At 40.5% G+C, this 20,218-nt stretch overlaps 1 protein-coding gene across 2 annotated transcripts in view; it reads right to left on the reverse strand.

Moving 5' to 3' along the window:
* The window catches only part of Ints2 (integrator complex subunit 2), a 52,061-nt gene that overhangs the window by 2,417 nt on the left and 29,426 nt on the right, over window positions 1-20,218 (reverse strand). For both annotated transcript variants that reach the window (XM_006983190.4, XM_016001743.3), the window contains exons 16-24: window positions 19,213-19,317; window positions 16,719-16,883; window positions 13,110-13,311; window positions 8,960-9,085; window positions 4,249-4,447; window positions 2,792-3,043; window positions 2,372-2,479; window positions 2,136-2,241; window positions 44-220 (exon numbers count right to left, since the gene is read on the reverse strand). In XM_006983190.4, the coding sequence (XP_006983252.1) occupies window positions 44-220; window positions 2,136-2,241; window positions 2,372-2,479; window positions 2,792-3,043; window positions 4,249-4,447; window positions 8,960-9,085; window positions 13,110-13,311; window positions 16,719-16,883; window positions 19,213-19,317 (1,440 nt within the window). The remainder of the gene's footprint in view (window positions 1-43; window positions 221-2,135; window positions 2,242-2,371; window positions 2,480-2,791; window positions 3,044-4,248; window positions 4,448-8,959; window positions 9,086-13,109; window positions 13,312-16,718; window positions 16,884-19,212; window positions 19,318-20,218) is intronic.

Genomic DNA, 20,218 nt, shown 5'->3' on the forward strand with positions numbered 1-20,218 from the left:
CATTAAAAAAGGAAACAAAAAATGAAAAAGAGGTACCACTTACGTGTGATGATTGGATCAATGTCTCTGGTCTGAGTGGCAACATCAGAGGCACACACTTGGCCTATTTGAATTAGCAAAGACATAATGTCCTCATACAGTGGAGGAAATGCTCGACAAAAGGAGACCAAACTTGGAAGAGTTGGCATGAAGAAAGCATACCGCTTAGCCTGTGTCAGGACTGTCGGGAAGAGATGGAACAGAATGACTTGTTTTCCCTTCAGAACAAATTCATACTGTGTTTTGTGCTGGGAAAACTATGCTTTAGAGGATGCTGCTCACTCGATGTTAACAGCCCCCACTCTACTAATGAGTCACCATCAAGATCCACATTTACCACATCCCAGCACTGCGGTAAGTACAGCGCTTTCAGTACTTCACTTAGTTCTCCCAAATGTATCACAACAGCTGTGTGTGCAGCTGAGAGGAACTTTAAGCAAACTCTAGAGAAGGCATAAAAGCTGTTGAAAGCCCAGCATAGTGGCACTCTTTTCAAAGATCCCAGGCCTTGAGAGACAGAGGCAAGCAGGTGTCTGAGTCTGAAAAGTTCTTGCCTAGTACATGCAAAGGCTCTGTGCTTAATTTCCAGTCCTGAGGGGAAAATAATGCTGTTCCAAGTCATGCAACAGTTAGTGGTAAATCTTGGACTAAATGCACTATGAACTCTTGTTTGTTTGTTTGTTTGTTTGTTTTTTTCGAGACAGGGTTTTTCTGTGTAGCTTTGCACCTTTCCTGGAACTCGCTCTGGAGACCAGGCTGGCCTCGAACTCACAGAGATCCGCCTGCCTTTGCCTCTGCTGGGATTAAAGGCGTGCGCCACCACCACCTGACGTGCACTATGAACTCTTAACCACTATAAATTATTATAACAGAAGGTGAAAATAATAGAAAGAAAATGAACAAACTATTGTGAAACACTGTGAACACTGAGAAAGAGTATAACCTTTTAAAGGACTGAATGTATTCATATTTTTTAAGTAATTTGTTTTTATACCATTTTATTCTACAAACCAGAAGGTGGTTAAAATACAGGAGATGGCCAGGCAGTGTTGGCACATGCCTTTAATCCCAGCACTTGGGAGGCAGAGTCAGGCGGATCTCTGTGAGTTCGAGGTCAGCCTCATCTACAAAGCAAATTCCAGGACAGCCAGAACTGTTACACAGAGAAACCCTGTCTTGAAAAAACAAAAAATAAATAAAATAAAAAATATATGCATACACACACACACATATATATATGATACGTTGTAGAATTTAAAGAACTAGCTAATGAATTTATGACTGTTTTGTTTTGAGACAGAGTTTCTCTATGTAGCCCTAGCTGTCCTGGAACTCGCTGTATAGACCTCTGCTTCCTGAGTGCTGAGATTAAAGGAGTAAGCCACTATCGCCTGGCTATTTATGACATTTTCAAATATTTTTCTTCTGGAATCGAGCACACTTAGTAATTTCTAATTTGTGTTCTAATTCTACAGATTTTATTTTCATTTATTAAAAATGTATTATAACATATATATAGAGAGAGACACACACACACAAAAAAAAAAAAACCACAAAAGTGCCTACCTATACTTCCACACTAAAAATTATATTTGTAAGTATGACATTTTTTAAAAAAATAGTAATTCAGGTTGGGGATTTAGCTCAGTGGTAGAGCACTTGCCTAGCAAGCATAAGGCCCTGGGTTCGATTCTCAGCTCAAAAAAAAAAAAAAAAAAAAAGAATAGTAATTCAAAGGATGGCACAAGTAAAAGTAACAGCAACATATACTGTGTTATACTGACTCATAAAAACACCAAAAAAATGAGCATAGGAGCACACGCCTTTAATTCCAACACTTGGGAGGCAGAGGCAGGTGGATCTCTGTTGAGTTTGAGGCCAGCCTGATCTACAGAGTGAGTTCCAGGACAGAGAGAGCTGTCTGGAACATACATAGTGAGTCCCCTGTCTTGAAAAAACAAACAACACACACACACACACACACTCATACACACACTCACACATACAAACACAGGCTGCCAAGTCTTAAAGTTCAGAAAATACACATAGTAGTAAGCATTATTAGATGCTTCTGTTGAGGTTGATTGGCTACACACCTGTTAGCAAAGTTCCCATGACATTGACAGCTAAGCGAGCCACACTAAGTGACTTAGGTAATGCATACTGGATACACAAATGAGAAAGCAGCTGTATAGCAAATATCTGGAATACAAAATCCAAATGTTACATATTTCTTTAGAAAAGTTTAAGTGCTAAGAATTATAAAATGTTTTCTCTAATAGCCAACTGAAAAGTAATCAAGTTTTTCTTCAAGTTCTAAAATGGTCACTACCTGTTTTTCAAGTTCAGGCTGGGCAATAAGCTCTGGTATGAAATCCAGACAGATGTGCATAGATGGGATCCCTGCAACCGTCAGAGACAGAAGTTCACATGGATAGCCCTGTCTCGGGAAGAAGGGAGAAGTCAAATACAACAGCACACGTGAAGCTTCACTTCCTCTGCAGAGCAATGCTCTGAATAGCAAGTGTCTGCGACTGTCTCTGGAAATGCACTTTCCTGATACATTAGAACAGAGAACAGAGATAAAGTATTTGAATATCTTATCAGTATTGTATTTGGAATTTGTAGTTTTCTATATATTGCAAAGGACCATGATCCTTTCTCGTGTTCAAATGACCTATTAATTTAACAGATAAAGCCCTCAAGAAAAACATGAAATTCAAACACTCCACATTACTCTCTGAGCACGCACCTGAAAGTGGACGAGTTTAGCAATGTTGGGGTCTGCAATGTACATTTGGTGCAGCAGGCAGCAGATAAGGCACTGGACTTCCCGGAGGTTACAGAGCAGATTCTCTTCTCCTTCCTCCACTCCCTTGTTTGGAGTGCTGGTGGTAATGACACTGTGAGCGTTCCTGAGGGAGATGTCTGGACTGGCACCTTTTGCCTTTTCCTCTTCAGTAGGCAAACAAATCTCTAAGAGAATCTGGACTGCTGCACTATCCTACAAGATGAAAAGTGATGTAAGAAGTCTGAGAAGTTGCGGGGAGGGGATGGGAGGAGAGGAGGGGAAATCACAGTTGGGATGTAAAATTAAAAAAATAAAATAGTAAAGAAAGCCATTGCCCTAGAACAAACCAATGTATAAACAACAATAAAAGAGACTAGAAGACTAGAGAGATGGCTCAGTGATTAAGAGCACCAACTACACTTCCAGAGGACCTGGGTTCAATTCCTAGCACTCACACGGCAGCTCACCACTGTCTGTAAGTAGCTCCAGTCCCAGCAGAACTAACCCTCTTCTGACATGGTACAGAGACATAAATGCAGGCAAGCACCCATACACATAAAATAAAATAAGCATGTAAACAAGCACCTGGCACACTTCTGAAGGCTCATAGAGCACAAGGCAGAAGCAAAGACTTGAGCTCATGAACCTCTATGGGGCAGGTAATCTGAACCAATGGCCTCCAGAGCAGACCCGAACCTAACCCCCTTCCTTCCTCCTGCTCTCCACTTTCCTCAGGATCCTACCAGCTGTCTCCTCCATTTTCTCCAAGTCACTTCACAGAGCAGTACTTGGAAAGTGACCTGTGTGAGGGTCCTGACATTTTATAATACCATGCATTCAACTTACTTTTCTGTTTATAGTCTGTCTCCAACATCTGGTTTCCTTTTTTACCATCTTATCTTTAAAAACAAGTAACCAAAGTTTGTATCTCCTTTACTACTATGTCCCTGGTCCTAGAATAGTATTTGACACATAGGTGTCCAATAAATACGTATTGATCAAGTGAAGATAGAACTTAAGACTGGCTAAAAGCTTAAATTTGTTAAACATAAATTTTATTAAAATATGTATTAAGTTTTCATAATGAAAGTCCACCTGATACTCAGAATCAAAGATGGTATTGTTTTAGATTCTAAAATAAAAGGAACACACAATGTCAACAATGTACATATAGGGCACAATGTGTGATCTACTTATTTCTAATAAATACTTATTTAGTTAAAAACAAACATTGCCGGGCAGCGGCACACCTTTATTCCCAGCACTCAGGGAGGCAAAGGCAGGTGGATCTCAGTGAGTTCCAGGACAGCCAAAGATGTTATAGAGAGAAACCCTGTTTCAAAACCCAGCCCCCCCCCCCAAAAAAAAAAAAAAAACAAATATGCCATTTGACAAAATTTAACCTTAGCAAATTTTACCTGAGCAGCCAATAATGCATTTTTCAGCTCTTCTCTGGTAACTTCTGGGGCATCAGTCTGTCCAAGCAAACCTATTGTATTGTTCTGGGAAGGCCTATCTTGCTCTGCTGTCTCCTTCAGATGGGCACTAAGGTAAGCTTTAGATGCAAGGAGATATCCATTCAGCATGTGTAGAGTAATATCCATCAGTGGGGGGCACCTAAACAAAGAAGAAAATTTATCAGGAAGACTGTCAATTTAAAACTTAGTTAGAACTTAACCAATTCAATTTAAAACATTTGAAAAATCCAGCTTAACAACTTTCCCCAATGAAATACTCCTTCTTAAAGGTCTAAGCTGGGTGTGCTGGTACTTGTCTATAATCACAGAACTGGGGAAGCTGAGCCAGGAGGATGATGAATACAAGCCAGCCAGGACCACAGAGCAGGACCACACACCCTCTAAAACAATAAATAGGGGCTGGAGAGATGGCTCAGTGGTTAAGAGCACTGGCTGCTCTTCCAGAGGACCCAGGTTCAATTCCCAGCACCCACATGGCAGCTCACAACTGTCTGTTACTTCAGTTCTAGGAGATCTGACACCTTCACAACAATGCACATAAAATAAAGTTAAATAAAATTATTTTAAAAAAATAAAATAAAACAATAAATTGTATATCTTATTTTCTGTATTTCAAGATTCATAAACACCATTCTTCATCTTATCAGTCAAAATAAAATGCAATTAAGTAGTAGAGAAAGATATTAGCTTTTTGTAGAAAATGATAAAGCAGTAAATCTCTTAGATTCAAGCCTTCACAAAGATATATTCTATTATTGACTAAGATAGTCAATTGACTAAAACAAATTATTTCTTCTTTCTACTCCTAAGCAAGACACTTCTATATTCTTTTTTTTTTTTTTTTGGTTTTTTTGAGACAGGGTTTCTCTGTGCAGCTTTGTGCCTTTCCTGGAACTTGCTTTATAGACCTGGCTGGCCTCGAACTCACAAAGATCTGCCTGGCACTGCCTCCCAGATGCTGGGACTAAAGGCGTGCACCACCACCACCTGGCAACACTTCTGTATTCTAAAAGTGAATGAGCATCCATTTAATCTGGACAAATTATTTACTGAGCTTCAGTTTTTTCATCTAAAAAATGGGTACACATCAGCCCGGCTGGTGGAGCAGGCCTGAGGCAAGAAAATCACAAATTCAAGACCACCTTGTGCAATTTGGCAAAAGTCTACCTGAAAATAAAGACTATGAAAGGGACTGGGAACACAGCAGCGCAGCAAAGCACTTGCCAAGCATGCACAAGGCCCTGGGTTTAATACCCAGCACTAACACAAACACACACAGTGGAAACACTAGGAATGGCCCTCCACCTATGAATGCATAAATAAACTGTTGCAGTTTTTCCAAAAATAAAAGACAAAAATGACTTGAAATATTTTTTAAAATCTTAAATGTCAAATTAGACATTTGAATCAGAGCTTCTGGGAAGTAATTCTGCTAATCCATATGTGAAACTACCCACTAGTCAAGAGAGATAAGGTAGGACTACGAACACCAGCACGGGAACACGCAGAGTTTTGAGGAATGGGATCATCCCTGGAGTACCACTGAATGTTTTTCCTCTGGTTGTTGACTAACTGACTTTGGACTCATGATCCTCCTGTCTTGGCCTCCAATACACATTTTCATTTTTTATCCTGTGTGTGTGTACGTGTGTGTGTGTGTGTGTGTGTGTGTGTGTGTGTGTGTGTGTGTACGTGGTGCTTGTGGCTGAACACGCTGAGCAAGTGCTCTGGTACTGAGTTACAGCCCCAGCCACTTGCATCTCTTTAAGAACCATGCACAACAAGAACTATAAATTTATAGAGCACAATGAAGAATGAGGCTATATGGACATAACAAGTTTCCTCTGGAGATGGAACTGGAAGTGGTCAAAGGAAGCCAACGAGGAATCTGGCTTTGCCAGCGTCAGAATGACAGCTGGAAGAGTGAGACTTCCACTGTATACCTTTTCTTCTTGTCAATCTTCTCTGTATGTTACAGAGTATTTGCATATTAGTACATATGAAAAGTTTCAGAAATGAACAAAGAAGAATAGACATTGGGAAAGTAAAAAACCCCATCACTCAGCCCCCAAAGTTACTTACACTAGGCTAGCTTCTTTGAGACCTAAGTCCACCTCCTTTCCTACCACCACGACTAGGCAAATCCTCATTTTCACTTATGGATGCTGTATGTCTTTTTTTTTTTTTTTAAGATTTATTTATTTATTATGTTTGCAGCATGTATGACTGCAGGCCAGAAAAGGGCACCAGATCTCGTTACAGATGGTTGTGAGCCACCATGTGGTTGCTGGGAATTGAATTCAGGTCCTCTGGAAAATCAGTCAGTGCTCTTAACCTCTGAGCCACCTCTCCACCCCCCCACTTTTTTTTTCCTTCCGGAGCTGAGGACCGAACCCAGGGCCTTGCGCTTACTAGGCAAGCGCTCTACCACTGAGCTAAATCCCCAACCCCCCCCCCACCCCACCCACCCCCACCCCCCCCCACCCCCCCCACCCCCCCCCCCCGCTGTATGTCTTTTAAAACCATGAGAATGATCACTTGGTAAAAGTAAAATTAAATTGTATGAAGAGTCTAAAAAAAGGCAAAACAATAGCCGGGCGTTGGTGGCACACGCCTTTAATCCCAGCACTCGGGAGGCAGAGCCAGGCGGATCTCTGTGAGTTCGAGGCCAGCCTGGGCTACCAAGTGAGCTCCAGGAAAGGTGCAAAGCTACACAGAGAAACCCTGTCTCGAAAAACCAGAAAGGAAAAAAAAAAAAAAAGGTAAAACAAAACAATAGGGCTAGGGATGCAGCTCAAAGGGAGGGCACATACTCAGGGCCCCAGGTTCAATCTCCAACATCCAAATAATTTAAACTATAATATATATTCAGAACTGATATCATTTTCCCTTTTTTAGAGAGTGTGTGTGTGTGTGTGTGTGTGTGTGTGTGTGTTGAAGGCAAAATCTTAATAATGAAATGCATTACTTTGTATGCTAAGTTTTAAATCATTTCAAAGAACTAGGGGATGAAAAAAGAGTCATACCCAAGGCAAGCCTGAAACTCACTATGTAGCCCAAGCTGGCCTCAAATTCATGATTTTTTTTTTTAAAATAAAGATTTATTTATTATGTATACAGCATTTATGACTGCAGGCCAGAAGAGGGCACCAGATCTCATTACAGATAGTTGTGAGCCACCATGTGGTTGCTGGGAATTGAACTCAGGACCTCTGGAAGAACAGACAGTGCTCTTAACCACTGAGCAATCTCTCCAGCCCAAATTCATGATTCTTAATAGGCATGTGTGACCACACCTGGGAATTATTTTAAAAAAAAAACGAAAAGTAGCCCGGCCGTGGTGGTGCACACCTTTAGACCCAGCACTCGGGAGGCAGAGGCAGGTGGATATCTGTGAGTTCAAGGCCAGCCTGGTCTCCAAAATGAGTTCCAGGAAAGGCGCAAAGCTACACAGAGAAACCCTGTCTCGAGAAAAAAAAAAAAAAAAAGAGCTTTTCTGAAAGATAAACAAGAAATAACAACAGCCAACAAACATATTAAAATGTTCAATCTAGCAAAAATATAAAATAAGAAAGAAATCCATTTCTCATTTTCCTATAAAATATAAAATAGAAATGTACAAGGTATACAATGTAAAACACTGTAATGGAATGCAAATTAGCTGAGCCTTCTGGATGGCAGGAAAACAATATGAATCAAATTCTTAAAAATGAGTATGTTGCCTGGCGGGGGTGGCGTGCCCCTTTAATCCCAACACTCAGGAGGCAGAGGCAGGCAAATCCCTGAGTTCAAGGACAGACTGGTCTACAGAGTGAGTTCCAAGAGAGCTGCACTATACAGAGAAACCCTGTCTTTAAAAAAAAAAAAAAAAGGAAAGAAAGAAAGAAAAGAAAAGAAAGGGGTATGTTGCACAGTATACAGTGCTCACACAGTACACAGTACACAGACACACACACGCAGTACACTGTATACAGTACACACATGCGGTACACAGTACACAGACACACACACAGTACACTGTATACAGTACACAGACACACGCAGTACACAGTACACAGACACACACGCAGTATACAGTACACAGTGCACACACACACAGTCCGCGGTATGTAGGGCACCACTGACAACAGCAAGACTGCAGGGAACACCCAGCCACAGATGTATGTAAGTATGTAATGACTGACAAATGTGTCAGTGTTTTACAATGATTTTTCAAGCTGTATCCCAGCACTAAGATGACTGAGGCAGGAAAATCAGGAGTTAGAACAGAGGAGTTCAAGGTTACCCTCAGCTACATAGTGATATCTTGTTTCAAAATAAAACATAATAAAGCAAAATCTTGTTAATGGACTAGTGGAAACAGTGGTGTTCTTCACTGAGCTTCATCCGAAGAGGCACAAGAGCCCTGCTGAGGACTACCAAAGCCAATAATGCCTTTTCTCTAAGGCTAGGTCTTATTGCCCACATACCCAATATTACACTGAAGAGACTGTAATTTATGAATATATGCCGCTAGAAAACCAGATAGCTACATGAATTATATTACATATATGTACTTGTAACAGCAATAGGATATTAAGATGATTTTCTTCAATTTCTTTTGGTTCTCCAAAGTACAACTCTATTGAAAAATGAAATTCAAATAACTTACCTGTGAACCCTCCGGTCACACCTCAAGACAATGAGAGGATCTATCATCAAATCATTCTGGGTATATTTTTGTTGTCGGATAAACTTTATGGAAGGTTGGAGTGCATTAACGGTCATCACCCACAACCTGATGAGAAAACAATCACATGTTCATAATAGCTGTGTTTTAACTCACATCTACAGTCATTTAATCCTGTGTATAAAAAAAAAAAAAATAGCATTTTCAAGATAGACAAAAAAAGGGAGGGGGAAGCAGGTAGGAAAAAAACCTTTGGAGTTCTTTTGTTGTTTGTTTCTGAGAAAGGCTCTCAGGTAGTTCAGGCTGGCCCCTCAGTCACTAGATAGCTGAGGATGACCCAAACTTCTGGTTCTCCTGCAGGCCCTCCAAAGTGCTAAGATCATAGGAATAGACCACCATGACTCATTTCTGCACTGCTGGGAGTGGAACCCAGGGTTTCGTGTGTGCTAGGTAAGCACGCTACCAACCAGCTACATACCCAGCCCTGGGAATAAATGAACTCTGAAAAATTAAAAACTAGACACCTATGACATATTATTATGTCTCTAAAGCAAACACAAGTTAAACAATGAACACAGTAGTAGAAAAAGTCTTTGCAGCTTAGGTGGAACAATCATAGTATCTGGGAAGAAACCGAAGTAAAAACTCAGTTCTAACATACTTAGCATACTAAGAGGAATAGTACAGTTTTAAAAAAACATCAAAATCTTGAAACTGTACTGGCCCCATAAGTCTATCATTATTGCATATTTAGCATCACAAAGTCTCACTGTAAAATGTCACTTTGAAATCTGACAGATTACAGATATGGTGGCTGAGCTAACAACACCAGAGAATTACTGAGGAAAATATATACACAGAAGGTACCTGAAGTGAAGCCCAGAAATCAACCAACTTTATCTGACACAAAACTTGCCACTTAAATATGAATGGGTATCCAAGGATCAGACATTCACAAGGTTTTATTTAGAAAAAGATTAAAATACACTAAAGGAAAAAAAAAAAGCTCCAAAGCAATGGAAAATATGACAAGATATTAGGGGGAAAAAGGCCTGGTGGTAGTGGTGGCAGAAGCCTTTATTCCCAGCACTCAGTAAGCAGAGGCAGGTGAGTCTCTGAATTCAAGGTCAGCCTGATCTACAGACTGAGTTCTAGGACAGCCAGAGTTACACAGAGAAAAACCTGTCTTGAAAAACAAAAAATAAACAAAAAATGCGATAAGGTTTCCCTGTGTTTGCCAGGATATCCTGGCATTCATGGTCTTCATCGCTTGCCTTCTGAGTGTTCCTGTCATAGACAGACATGTCCCACCACATCCAGTCTTTATACAGCATTACTATAGCTGGAGAGGTGGCTCACAAGTTAAGAGGAATTCAGTTCCCAGATCCCAAGTCAGGTGGCTCACAATCACCTGTAACTCCAGCTCCCAGGCATCCAATACCTCTGGCCTCTTCAGGCACCTGTACTCACATATACATACCAACACAAAGACACACGTAATTCAATTTATTCAGGAAAAAAAAAGTCCTAAAAATTAAGACACTGCTCACCAGAATAAAAAAGCCAACCAAGTACCCAATACTATGAAGGGAAAAAAGATACACATCAAAACACATCATTATTAAATTCCAGAACACAAAGGGAGGGAAAGCTTGTAATGAATGAAAACCATGGTCATATACAAAGGGCTAGTGAAACACCACATTACTAAGAGCTAGTGGAAACTCCAAGTTAGAAGAATAGTGCACTCAAATGTATGAACTACACTTGGGTAAAATGGCAACCACATATGAAAAGAATAAAACCTCCAATGTGCAAAAAATACCTCCCATTCAGCCGTTCTCAGGAAGCACTGCAGTACGTGTTCTATGTGGACAGAAACCAAGAAAGAAAACAGGGATGCCAATGAAGCAGAGAGAGAGCAGCAATTCTAGGACAACTGTGCATGTTCCAGGGAAAATTCAGATGGAAAGCAAGATGTCCCCATGAAAACCATTTTACTGATTGATTATATGTTCAAATTACTATAAAGTAAGCCTCATCTTAATAAAGAGTATGGGATGAACTATTTATCAGTTACTGATAGTGTAACAAATGGAAACAAGGCAAGTATTATGGCAATGCCTAGTATGGGGAATGGCATTCATGTATAAGAAAGCATTGTGGAGGGGTTGGGGATTTAGCTCAGTGGTAGAGCGCTTGCCTAGCAAGTGCAAGGCCCTGGGTTTGGGGGGTAGGGGGGTGGGGGGAGAAAGAAAGCATTATGGAAGTGTAGTTCAGGAGCAGCATACTTGACCAACATGCTCGAAGTCTGAGTGTAATTCCCAGCAACAACAACAAAAAAAAAAAAAAAAAAAAAAGGAAAAAGAAAAAAGAGAGAAGGAAGGAAGAAGAAAAAGATAATCAAAGAATATTGCAGTATACTGCACAGTTCAACTATAAATACATAATCATAAGATAAACACTAAATATTGCTTTAACTGAAAGAAATAATATAACTGTATTGGAAAATAAAGAGTCAGGCATGGTGGCTCATGCCTTTGATTCCAGAAAAGGGGAAGCGGAGGCAAGCAGATCTCTGAGTTTGATGCCTGCCTGGTCTATAAAGGGAGTTCCAGGACAGCCAGAGCTACACAGAGAAACCCTGTTTCAAAAAACAAAGACAGGAGAGGAGAGGAGGGGAGGGGAGGGGAGGGACAGGAGAGAGAAGGGGAAGGGAAGGGGAAGGGGAGAGAAGAGGGAAAGAGAGGGGGAGGGGAGGGAAGAGAAAAGAAGAAAAGAAAAGCAAGAGTCACAGAAAGGAAAAGCAAGTCAGACTGCTAAACTTCACAAACAATGTCTAAGGTGGAGAATCAAAAAGCCAAGCTTGTTATAAGCCTATTACTGAGCTCAAATGAAAAGATGTAAATGCTAGAGTTTTTGTTTTTCGAGACAGGGTTTCTCTGTGTAGCAATGGCTATGCTGGAACTCACTCTGTAGCCCAGGCTGGCCTTGAACTCACTGAGATCTGCCTGCCTCTACCTCCCAAGTGCTAGAAATAAAGGTGTGCACCATAACCACCTGGCTAGAATTCTCTTTTTTAAGCTGAAAATGGTTTCCATCTGTGTAGTCAGGGTCTAAAATAGAAAAGTGTGAAATATACATTATGTTATGGGTATTTATTAATTTGATGATAATAAAATTTGTATTTAGAAAGAACAACTATTCCAGTTCCCAGAATTACTAAACCAAGCTCTCAGGTAAGTCAGACCACTGTTATTATTCTCCCAACTGGCCAAGTGTTACTGATTCAATCTATGAGCCAGCACCCACCAACGGATAAACACAAGGGAAGTGCACCCCTGTTCTCCAAACTCTGCTGCACAGTGCATCATCTGGGGCTCTGTTTTTAAGATATACTGATGCCTTGCTCCTCTGCAGACACTCAGATCTAACTGCATGGATTACAGCCTGGGGACCAAGGACTTTAAAGCCAAACCCCATGACTCAAGGTGCAGCAGAATTTGGAACCACAGCAATGATGTGAGATACAATGATCTCAATCAGCTAGCCACAAATAACTACACAGAGGAAACCACTTTAAAGGACTTTCTCAAATTGTTAATATTGAGCCAGGCACTGGTGGTGCACACCTTTGATCCCAGCACTCAGGAAGCAGAGGCAGGTAGATCTCTATGAGTTCGAGGCCAGCCTGGTCTACAGAGTGAGTTCCAGGACAGCCAGGACACAGAGAAACCCTGTCTCAAAAAACAAACAACAAAAAAAAGCCCACAAAATTGTTAATAGCTTTTATTTCTTAAGGTATTCTTTAAAATGTAATAAATCTGTTTTTCGGTTTTGGTTTTTTTTTTTTTTTTTTTGAAACAATGTCTTACTATGTAGACAAGGCTGTCCTCAAACTTCAGAGAGATCTCCCTGTTCTCCATCCCAAATGCATGGTGAGATTAAAAATTAGTGTCTCCACACCTGGCTAATGTACATACCTTTAAATAGTCATCTTCAGAAAGGAATTTTATTATTACATCAAAAACAATGATGTGAGTGGTCTTGTGAATGTTCTTCTAACTAAATTTCCTGTATATTATCAAAGCTATACATTTCTCTAGTGCATATAGCAGTTCACAGAACTTACCTTCTTGGCATCACAGTATTAAGAACCATCCATAACTTATTGACAGTTTGAAGAATTCTCCGTGGAACCCCTGAATTCAGCAGCTGGTTCATGTTGGATGTTAATACTTCTGCATATGGTATAAGTTCACTGGCAGAAAGCAGAGTCAAGTGCTCCATAATCTGCATCACTTGCGTGTGATTTACTGGGACAGCTGAAAATGCTAAAAAGAGAATTTTGCAATCATTACCTACATTCTGTAATGTTTACCAAGCAGAAATAAATCCTGCTTTCTTAGAGTGGGGGCCAAACAAACCCAGAAAGCAATGGTGTTAAAAATAAAACTTTCAATCATAGCTACAGTTTTCACTAAAGCTAATACAGGCATTAGACAACTTCTTGGATGGCAGGTGAGATGGCTCAGAGGCTTAGGGCAAGTGAAGCTTGATAACCTGAGTTCCATCCCGGTACCCACTGAAGAATAGAACCAGCTCCCACAGGTTGTCTTCTGACTTCCAAATGTGCAATGTGGCATGTGCAGGGCCCCACACAAACATATACCAAATAAGTAAGTTAAAATGTAATAAAAACTAAACTGAAATCCATAAAAGTGCAGATATTATTTCATAAAGTTCAGGCCCCGCCCGCCATGGGAGAGGCGGCCCTACCCTTCACCACAAGCATGGGAAAGCTGGCCTCGATGGCGTGGGCCTAGAGGAGCTGGTTCTGCTTCTTGCCTGGGCCTTGGGTGGGCTCACCTTAACATCTACCCCATCTGTGACCTGCTGGAGCATGTGAAGGGACTGGTCCTGCAGCACAATAGTTGCAGGATCTCCATGACTTGGGGCAACAGCAGATATCCAAGAGGAATTTCAGTGAGGGTCCAGTAATGATGGTGTGCCAGAGGCCTTGAACCAGACCCATCAATGACTCATTACAATAAATATTTTGTGGGTAGGGATCACTGGACAAAAGGGTATACTGCCTGAAGCACGAAGGAGCTCCCAATGCCACTAGGATGAATGAGAGGTATTGGAAAGACAAAAGAGTGAGGTAGTTGTTTTGTATTGTTTTGTTGTTAATTTTTTTTGGGGGGGGGCATGCTGCAGGGGTGAGGGATAGATATAAAGGGACTGGAAGGTGAGTATGATTGGGGTACATGATGTGAAATCTCAAAGAATTAATAAAGAATTATGTAAAAATAAAAATAAAATTCAATTCCTCATGAAAAAATAAATCAGAACATCCATCTGTTACAGAATTATATTTTAAGGTGTGTTACTCTTGTTTATGTTGCATTTATTTAACTCTGTGAAGCTGTGTTACTGTGTATGTCTAAAACACCTGATGGTCTAATGAAGAGCTGATCAGCGGATAGCAAGGCAGGAGAAATGTTGGCGAGGCTGGCAGGCAGAGAAAATAAATAGAAGGAGAAATCTGGGAGAAGGGGAGCTAGAAGCGAGAGGAGAAGGAGGACATCAGGGGCCAGCCACCCGGCTACACAGCAAGCCAAGGAGTAAGAGTAAGATTTACAGAAGTAAGAGAACCGGAAAAGCCCAGAGGCAAAAGGTAGAGGGGATAATTTAAGGAAAGCTGGCTAGCAACAAGCTAAGCTAAGACCCAACATTTGTAATTAAGAATAGGCCTCCATGTATGATTTATTTGGGAGCTGGGTGGTGGGCTCCCCAAAAGAGTAAAAACAACTAGCAACATCTATCTACTTGCCATCCAAATTCTTTTTTGTCTCTAATAAACAATGAATTATGTGTAAAACAAAATCCTATTAGTGACACAAAGGCTAACCTCATTTTCTTGGGTAATTCAGGCTGTTCTTTAAACACAGCACCAAAGTAGGAAAGTGGGCCTGAGGGTTGCTTCTGTGGCTTCTTATTGGAAGTTTCAAGATCCTTGATACTTTGCTCCAGGAGTTCCATTATAGGAGACAAGCATCCAGCACACTGCTGTTATGAAATATCTAGAATTCTCTCTTCACTAGAGTAGTCACTAACTACATCTGGCTAGCAAGCATAAAATAAATACCAAATGGGAATACTGAATATATATGAAAAAAAGAGCAATCCCATTAATAGTCTTCATTTTGATTACATAATGAAGTAGTACTTTGGAACTATGAAATTGAATAAAAATATTTTTTAAATTTATTTTTGTTGCCATCATGAACACAGTAACTATACCTAGATGTCCAAGATCAACCAACTACTTCAAAAGATAGTCATGCATGTCCTTCACCTTGGAAAACCAACAGTACCTCAAAGAAATATAGAAAAACTATGCAAAGCTGGCAAGAACACACGTCATCTTTGTAGTTGGGTTCAAAATCTATACGTTAAGGACAATCGGCTTTGGATAATTAACAATTCCTTCAATTGTGTAGAGAAAATGAAAAGACAATGACCTCAAGAGCTGGGGAGTAAGCTGAGTAGTGGAGCATCGGTCCAGCATGCACAAAAGGCCCAGTTCAATCTGAAGCTCCAAGGGGGAAAGAGAAAGATTTAGAAATAACAGCAAGCCGGGCGGTGGTGGCACACGCCTTTAATCCCAGCACTCGGGAGGCAGATGCAGGCGGATCTCTGTGAGTTCGAGGCCAGCCTGGGCTACCAAGTGAGATCCAGGAAAGGCGCAAAGCTACACAGAGAAACCCTGTCTCGGAAAACAAAAAAAAAAAAGAAATAACAGCAAAAAGAATTCAAGAACAACAATAACAAAAAATTCAAAGTGGATTTGGGTGGGGTGCCAAGGCCAATGTTGTCACCTCAAAGAGGAGTAAAGATTGTGCAATAACAGTCATTACAGTGATTGTGCAATTGTTTTCAGAAGGCTATGAACTGAAATTTTTTAATACAGCTAATGCGATGTTAATGTGTGGCTCACACTATTTGTATTCAGGGGTACTAATCTGGAACATTACCCATTAAAAGCAAGTACACTGCCATGTTCTACTGTATTTATTTTTAACCAGTTTGGGATTTTTCTAAGTCTTTTTAGTGATATAACACAGAATATGGAAATGATAAAACATGTCAACTAGATACCCAGCACAGCAAAGAATTGGTTCAAAATCCTTATCCCAAACACAATTGTTCACAATATAGGATTTCAATTAGCCTAGCACTGTTGCAGAATATTTGTTTAACCATGCAAAGATGTGTTGCATTTATTTAACTATGTGAAGATGTATTGCTGTTTTATCTTGCCTTCCTAAGGCACCTGAATGGTCTAATAAAAAGCTGAACAGCCAATAGCAAAGGAAGAGGTATAGACAGGACTTCCGGGCAGAGAGAGTAAGTAGGAGGAGGAATTCAGGCTCAAGGGAGAAAGAAGAGGAGAGGACAGGGAGATGCCAGGGGCCAGCCAGCCAGACATGGAAGAAGCAAGAAATTAGAACATACAGAAGGAAAGAAAGGTGAAAAGCCCCAAGGCAAAATGTAGATGAATAGAACAGATTAGTTAAGTTAAAAGAGCTAGTGGACAAGCCTAAGCTAAGGGCAAGCATTCATAATTAATAACAGGTCTCCATGTCTTTATTTGGGGAGCTAGTTGACCAGAACAAATCCCAGCTACAGAGCACCTCATTAGTAGTAATAAGAGGTAGATGGGCAGTCACCGCACCTTCCTGCAGCTGTTTCGGAGAATGACTTTTGGCATTACTAGTCAGGAGCATTCGTCTCAACAGAGCATCGGTGCCTGTGACTTCTTCTTCACAGATCCAGTCATCCACAATACACAAATGGGGGTAATTAGTTGCTAGAAGACGGAGTAAAGCTGAATGTAGCCCTTAAAAACAAACAAAAACAAAAAACAAAAAAACAAAACAGTAAGTTCCCTGGACTCACAGTCTCTCTCACGGAATCTATTTTTAGCAGCCAGCAGCCATAAGGAACAGAGATGTCGCTCGCTAATAGTGTTTCACGTAGAACTGTTTGAGGCCTCTATCATCAGACCCTTGAGAATCCTGCTGCACATGCACGGTGAAGACACCATGCTAGAACTAGGTAGAAACTGCAGCCCAGGGCACTTCTGCAGGCGCTTACCACATTTCTGGAAGTTCTAGCTAGGCCTGGGGCTGGAATCCTAGCTGTTCAAAAGTTGATGCAGTAAGACCCTAGATTCAAGGTCTTGCCTCAGCTACACACTGAGCTCAGGGCCAGCCTGGCAACTTAGTAAGACATTACCTCAGAACAAAGACTGAAGTGTAGAAAAATGACAGAGGATTGCCTCTGATGTGTGAGGGCTTAAATTCAATACTAGTAGCAGAAAGATTTCTTTTTCTAATTGAAGAAAAGCAAATCTGTGTAGCATTTTAAATAACAGTCTCCAAGAAGACTAACTGACAGTAAGTCAAGAATGACCCCAAATCTTGTAACAAATCTTCCCCAGCTTTCTTTATCCCACTGTTGACTCTCCTCCTGAAAGCTGTTACATAGCTTGTTTCAGGAGCTCAGAGGAGAAAAAACAAAAACAAAAAGCTTCTCAAGTGCTAAGATTATCATGTGCCACCATGCCTGACCCTCAGGATTCTGCTTAGAAGTGATGTTTCTACATTCAAAAAGGCACTGTAACAACCCAAAGTGCTAATGAACTTTCAATTTCTAAACATATGTACAGCTAAAACTACTCCCAACAGTCAGAGACAAACGCAAACCAATCTACATATTGTACTCTTTTCAGTAAAACATGTTAATTGGCCAGTGCTGCCAAAGACTGTACCAGTTTTTAAGAAACAGACTCTGGAAAGCTATAACAAATGTAGCCATCTGGCTAACCATGTCCAATGAAGGCTCATGTTCCTCTTCCAAACCAACCACAACAAAGAAAGAGAAGAAAACTTATAACTTCAAAGACAGAGGAAAACCACCCTGAAACATGAAAGGTGGTTTATTAAGAAAACATCAAATTTCTAAAATTATTACATATCTAACGATATTTATGACTGCACTATTTACATCCATATTAATATTTCATGGAATATTATGGAGCAGTTTCAAACTATAAAGTAGATCTACACGAATTGTTATGATACATATCTAAGACTCCAAGAAAAATGACCTCAGAAGAGGCAGAGGGCTAGAGACTTAGCTCAGTGATAGAGTGCTAGCTTAATTCATGTAAGGCCCTTGGTGCAAATTTCAAGTAATGAAAAGAGAAATGTGAAAAAAAGAAGGCAGTGTATAATATCATTCATATTTTTAATATATTATGTAAATATCTATTAGATTCAACCACATGAAACTGATGTTCTCTAGGTCGAAGACAGCCTACAGCTTTGAATAGTTGGACTGATGAATGCTCAGATTTCCAGTGTTGTGGAAGTGCTCCATATGTGGCAAGCACTACTCTGAAGTCATTCCAAGGCTAGCAATGAGACAAACTCTGCTGCTAAGGCCAGCAGCAGCAGTGGCAGCTCCCAGGGAGCTTGCCGTCACAGGGAAGACAGGCGCTACTCGGAGTGAGCTCTGCTGCTGAGCCTCAGCGCCCTCTAAGTGGAGGGAGCAAATATTTCATTGTTTTTGAAAAAGGATCTTACTATGTAGCTTGGGCTAACCTAGAACTCACTCTGTAGACCAGGATGGCCTCGAACTCACAGAGTTCTGACTACCTCAGCTTCCCAAATGCTATCATGAAAGGTTGAGCCACCATACCTGGCCACAAATGCATTTTGGACTTGACATAAGAGGAGCTTACAACAGGGTTATGTCCAAATAACCTCATCATAAGATGAAGGGAATTAAAGTAGTAGGCATCCATACGTCATGTGTGTGGGCATGTGCTTGTGCTTGTGTGTGTGTGTGTGTGTGTGTGTGTGTGTGTGTGTGTGTGTGTGTGTATCTATCTGTACCCGATTGCCCAAATATTAGCAATTGTATTTGGATCACCCTATAAGGAAAATGACTTAAAATGCATGTCACACTGAAAACAGCTGGATTCTCTAGGAGAGAGGTGATTTGTACAAGTAAGGTAATGGATTTAGTGAGAGAAGCAAAAAGCATTTTCATTCTTGAATTTTTTACATTTTTTAACACTGAGCACTTACTACAACTTACAGCATAAGCAGTAACATTTCTTAACAATAAACTTTAGCAAAGAAAATGAATCAGACAAATACCTCCCAACTCCTGCTGCAGCCCCTGAGCCTGTCGAATAAGGAACTTGATAGGAATCTGGTCCATTAAAGAAGAAGAATATGATTTGGGTTTCCTTTGCATGGAAGCTGTCAGTAAAAGACAAAGAGTGTAAAGTAAGAGTACCAGAAAAAAAAATCTTAACTTTCAAAACAAACGGGAATAAAGACAATGTGAAATTACTTTTAATTCACTTAATAGATGAAAGGCAAGATCTAGAAAATGCCCTGACTTGAAACAAATGGAGAGAAAAACGAATCATGGTAGGTTTTAGTGCAGAAATGCACTACACTGAAAGAACTCAGCCAAGACTTCCCCACATCGTCATGAACAGACTTAGAGCTTGATGATTCCAGTGCAAACTACAAAATACCAGGTGGGTGAGAAAAAAAGGCTGGAAAAATGGCTCAGGAGTCAAGAGCACTAGCTGGTCTTCCAAAAGGACCCAGGTTCAATTCCCAGCATCCATGTGGCAGCTCATAACTGTCTGTAACTCCAGTTCCAGAGGATTCAACACGCTCACATAGACATACATGGAGGAAAACACAAATGCACATAAAATAACAATAAATCATTAAAAAAAATAAATCAACACATAAATAAAACACTAGGCAATATAGGCACACATCTAGTAATCCTAGCACATGGGAGGTGGAGCCAGAATCAGAAGTTCAAGGCCATCTTCAGCTAAATAGTAAATTAACAGCCAGTCTGGGCTACCTAAGACACTGACTCTAAAAAACAAAAAAATTTTGAGTACTTTATTTATGATACCTGGTGACTAGTTAAAGGATGTTAAACAATGTGAATTTACCTTCCTTCTCGCCTATATCCTACCTTCAGTTAGCAGTTCTCTTATTTAAATACAGTTCATCAAATCATGTACCTCCAGCTCCACACTCACACCTTTTGTGGAGTCCTATAACCACATATCGTCAAGGTCTCTGCCAGTCAATCACTGTCTCATCTCTATCCCCTTCTTCTGTGTAC

This window comes from Peromyscus maniculatus, chromosome 8, assembly GCF_049852395.1.
Source record: "Peromyscus maniculatus bairdii isolate BWxNUB_F1_BW_parent chromosome 8, HU_Pman_BW_mat_3.1, whole genome shotgun sequence".
NCBI lineage: Eukaryota > Metazoa > Chordata > Mammalia > Rodentia > Cricetidae > Peromyscus > Peromyscus maniculatus.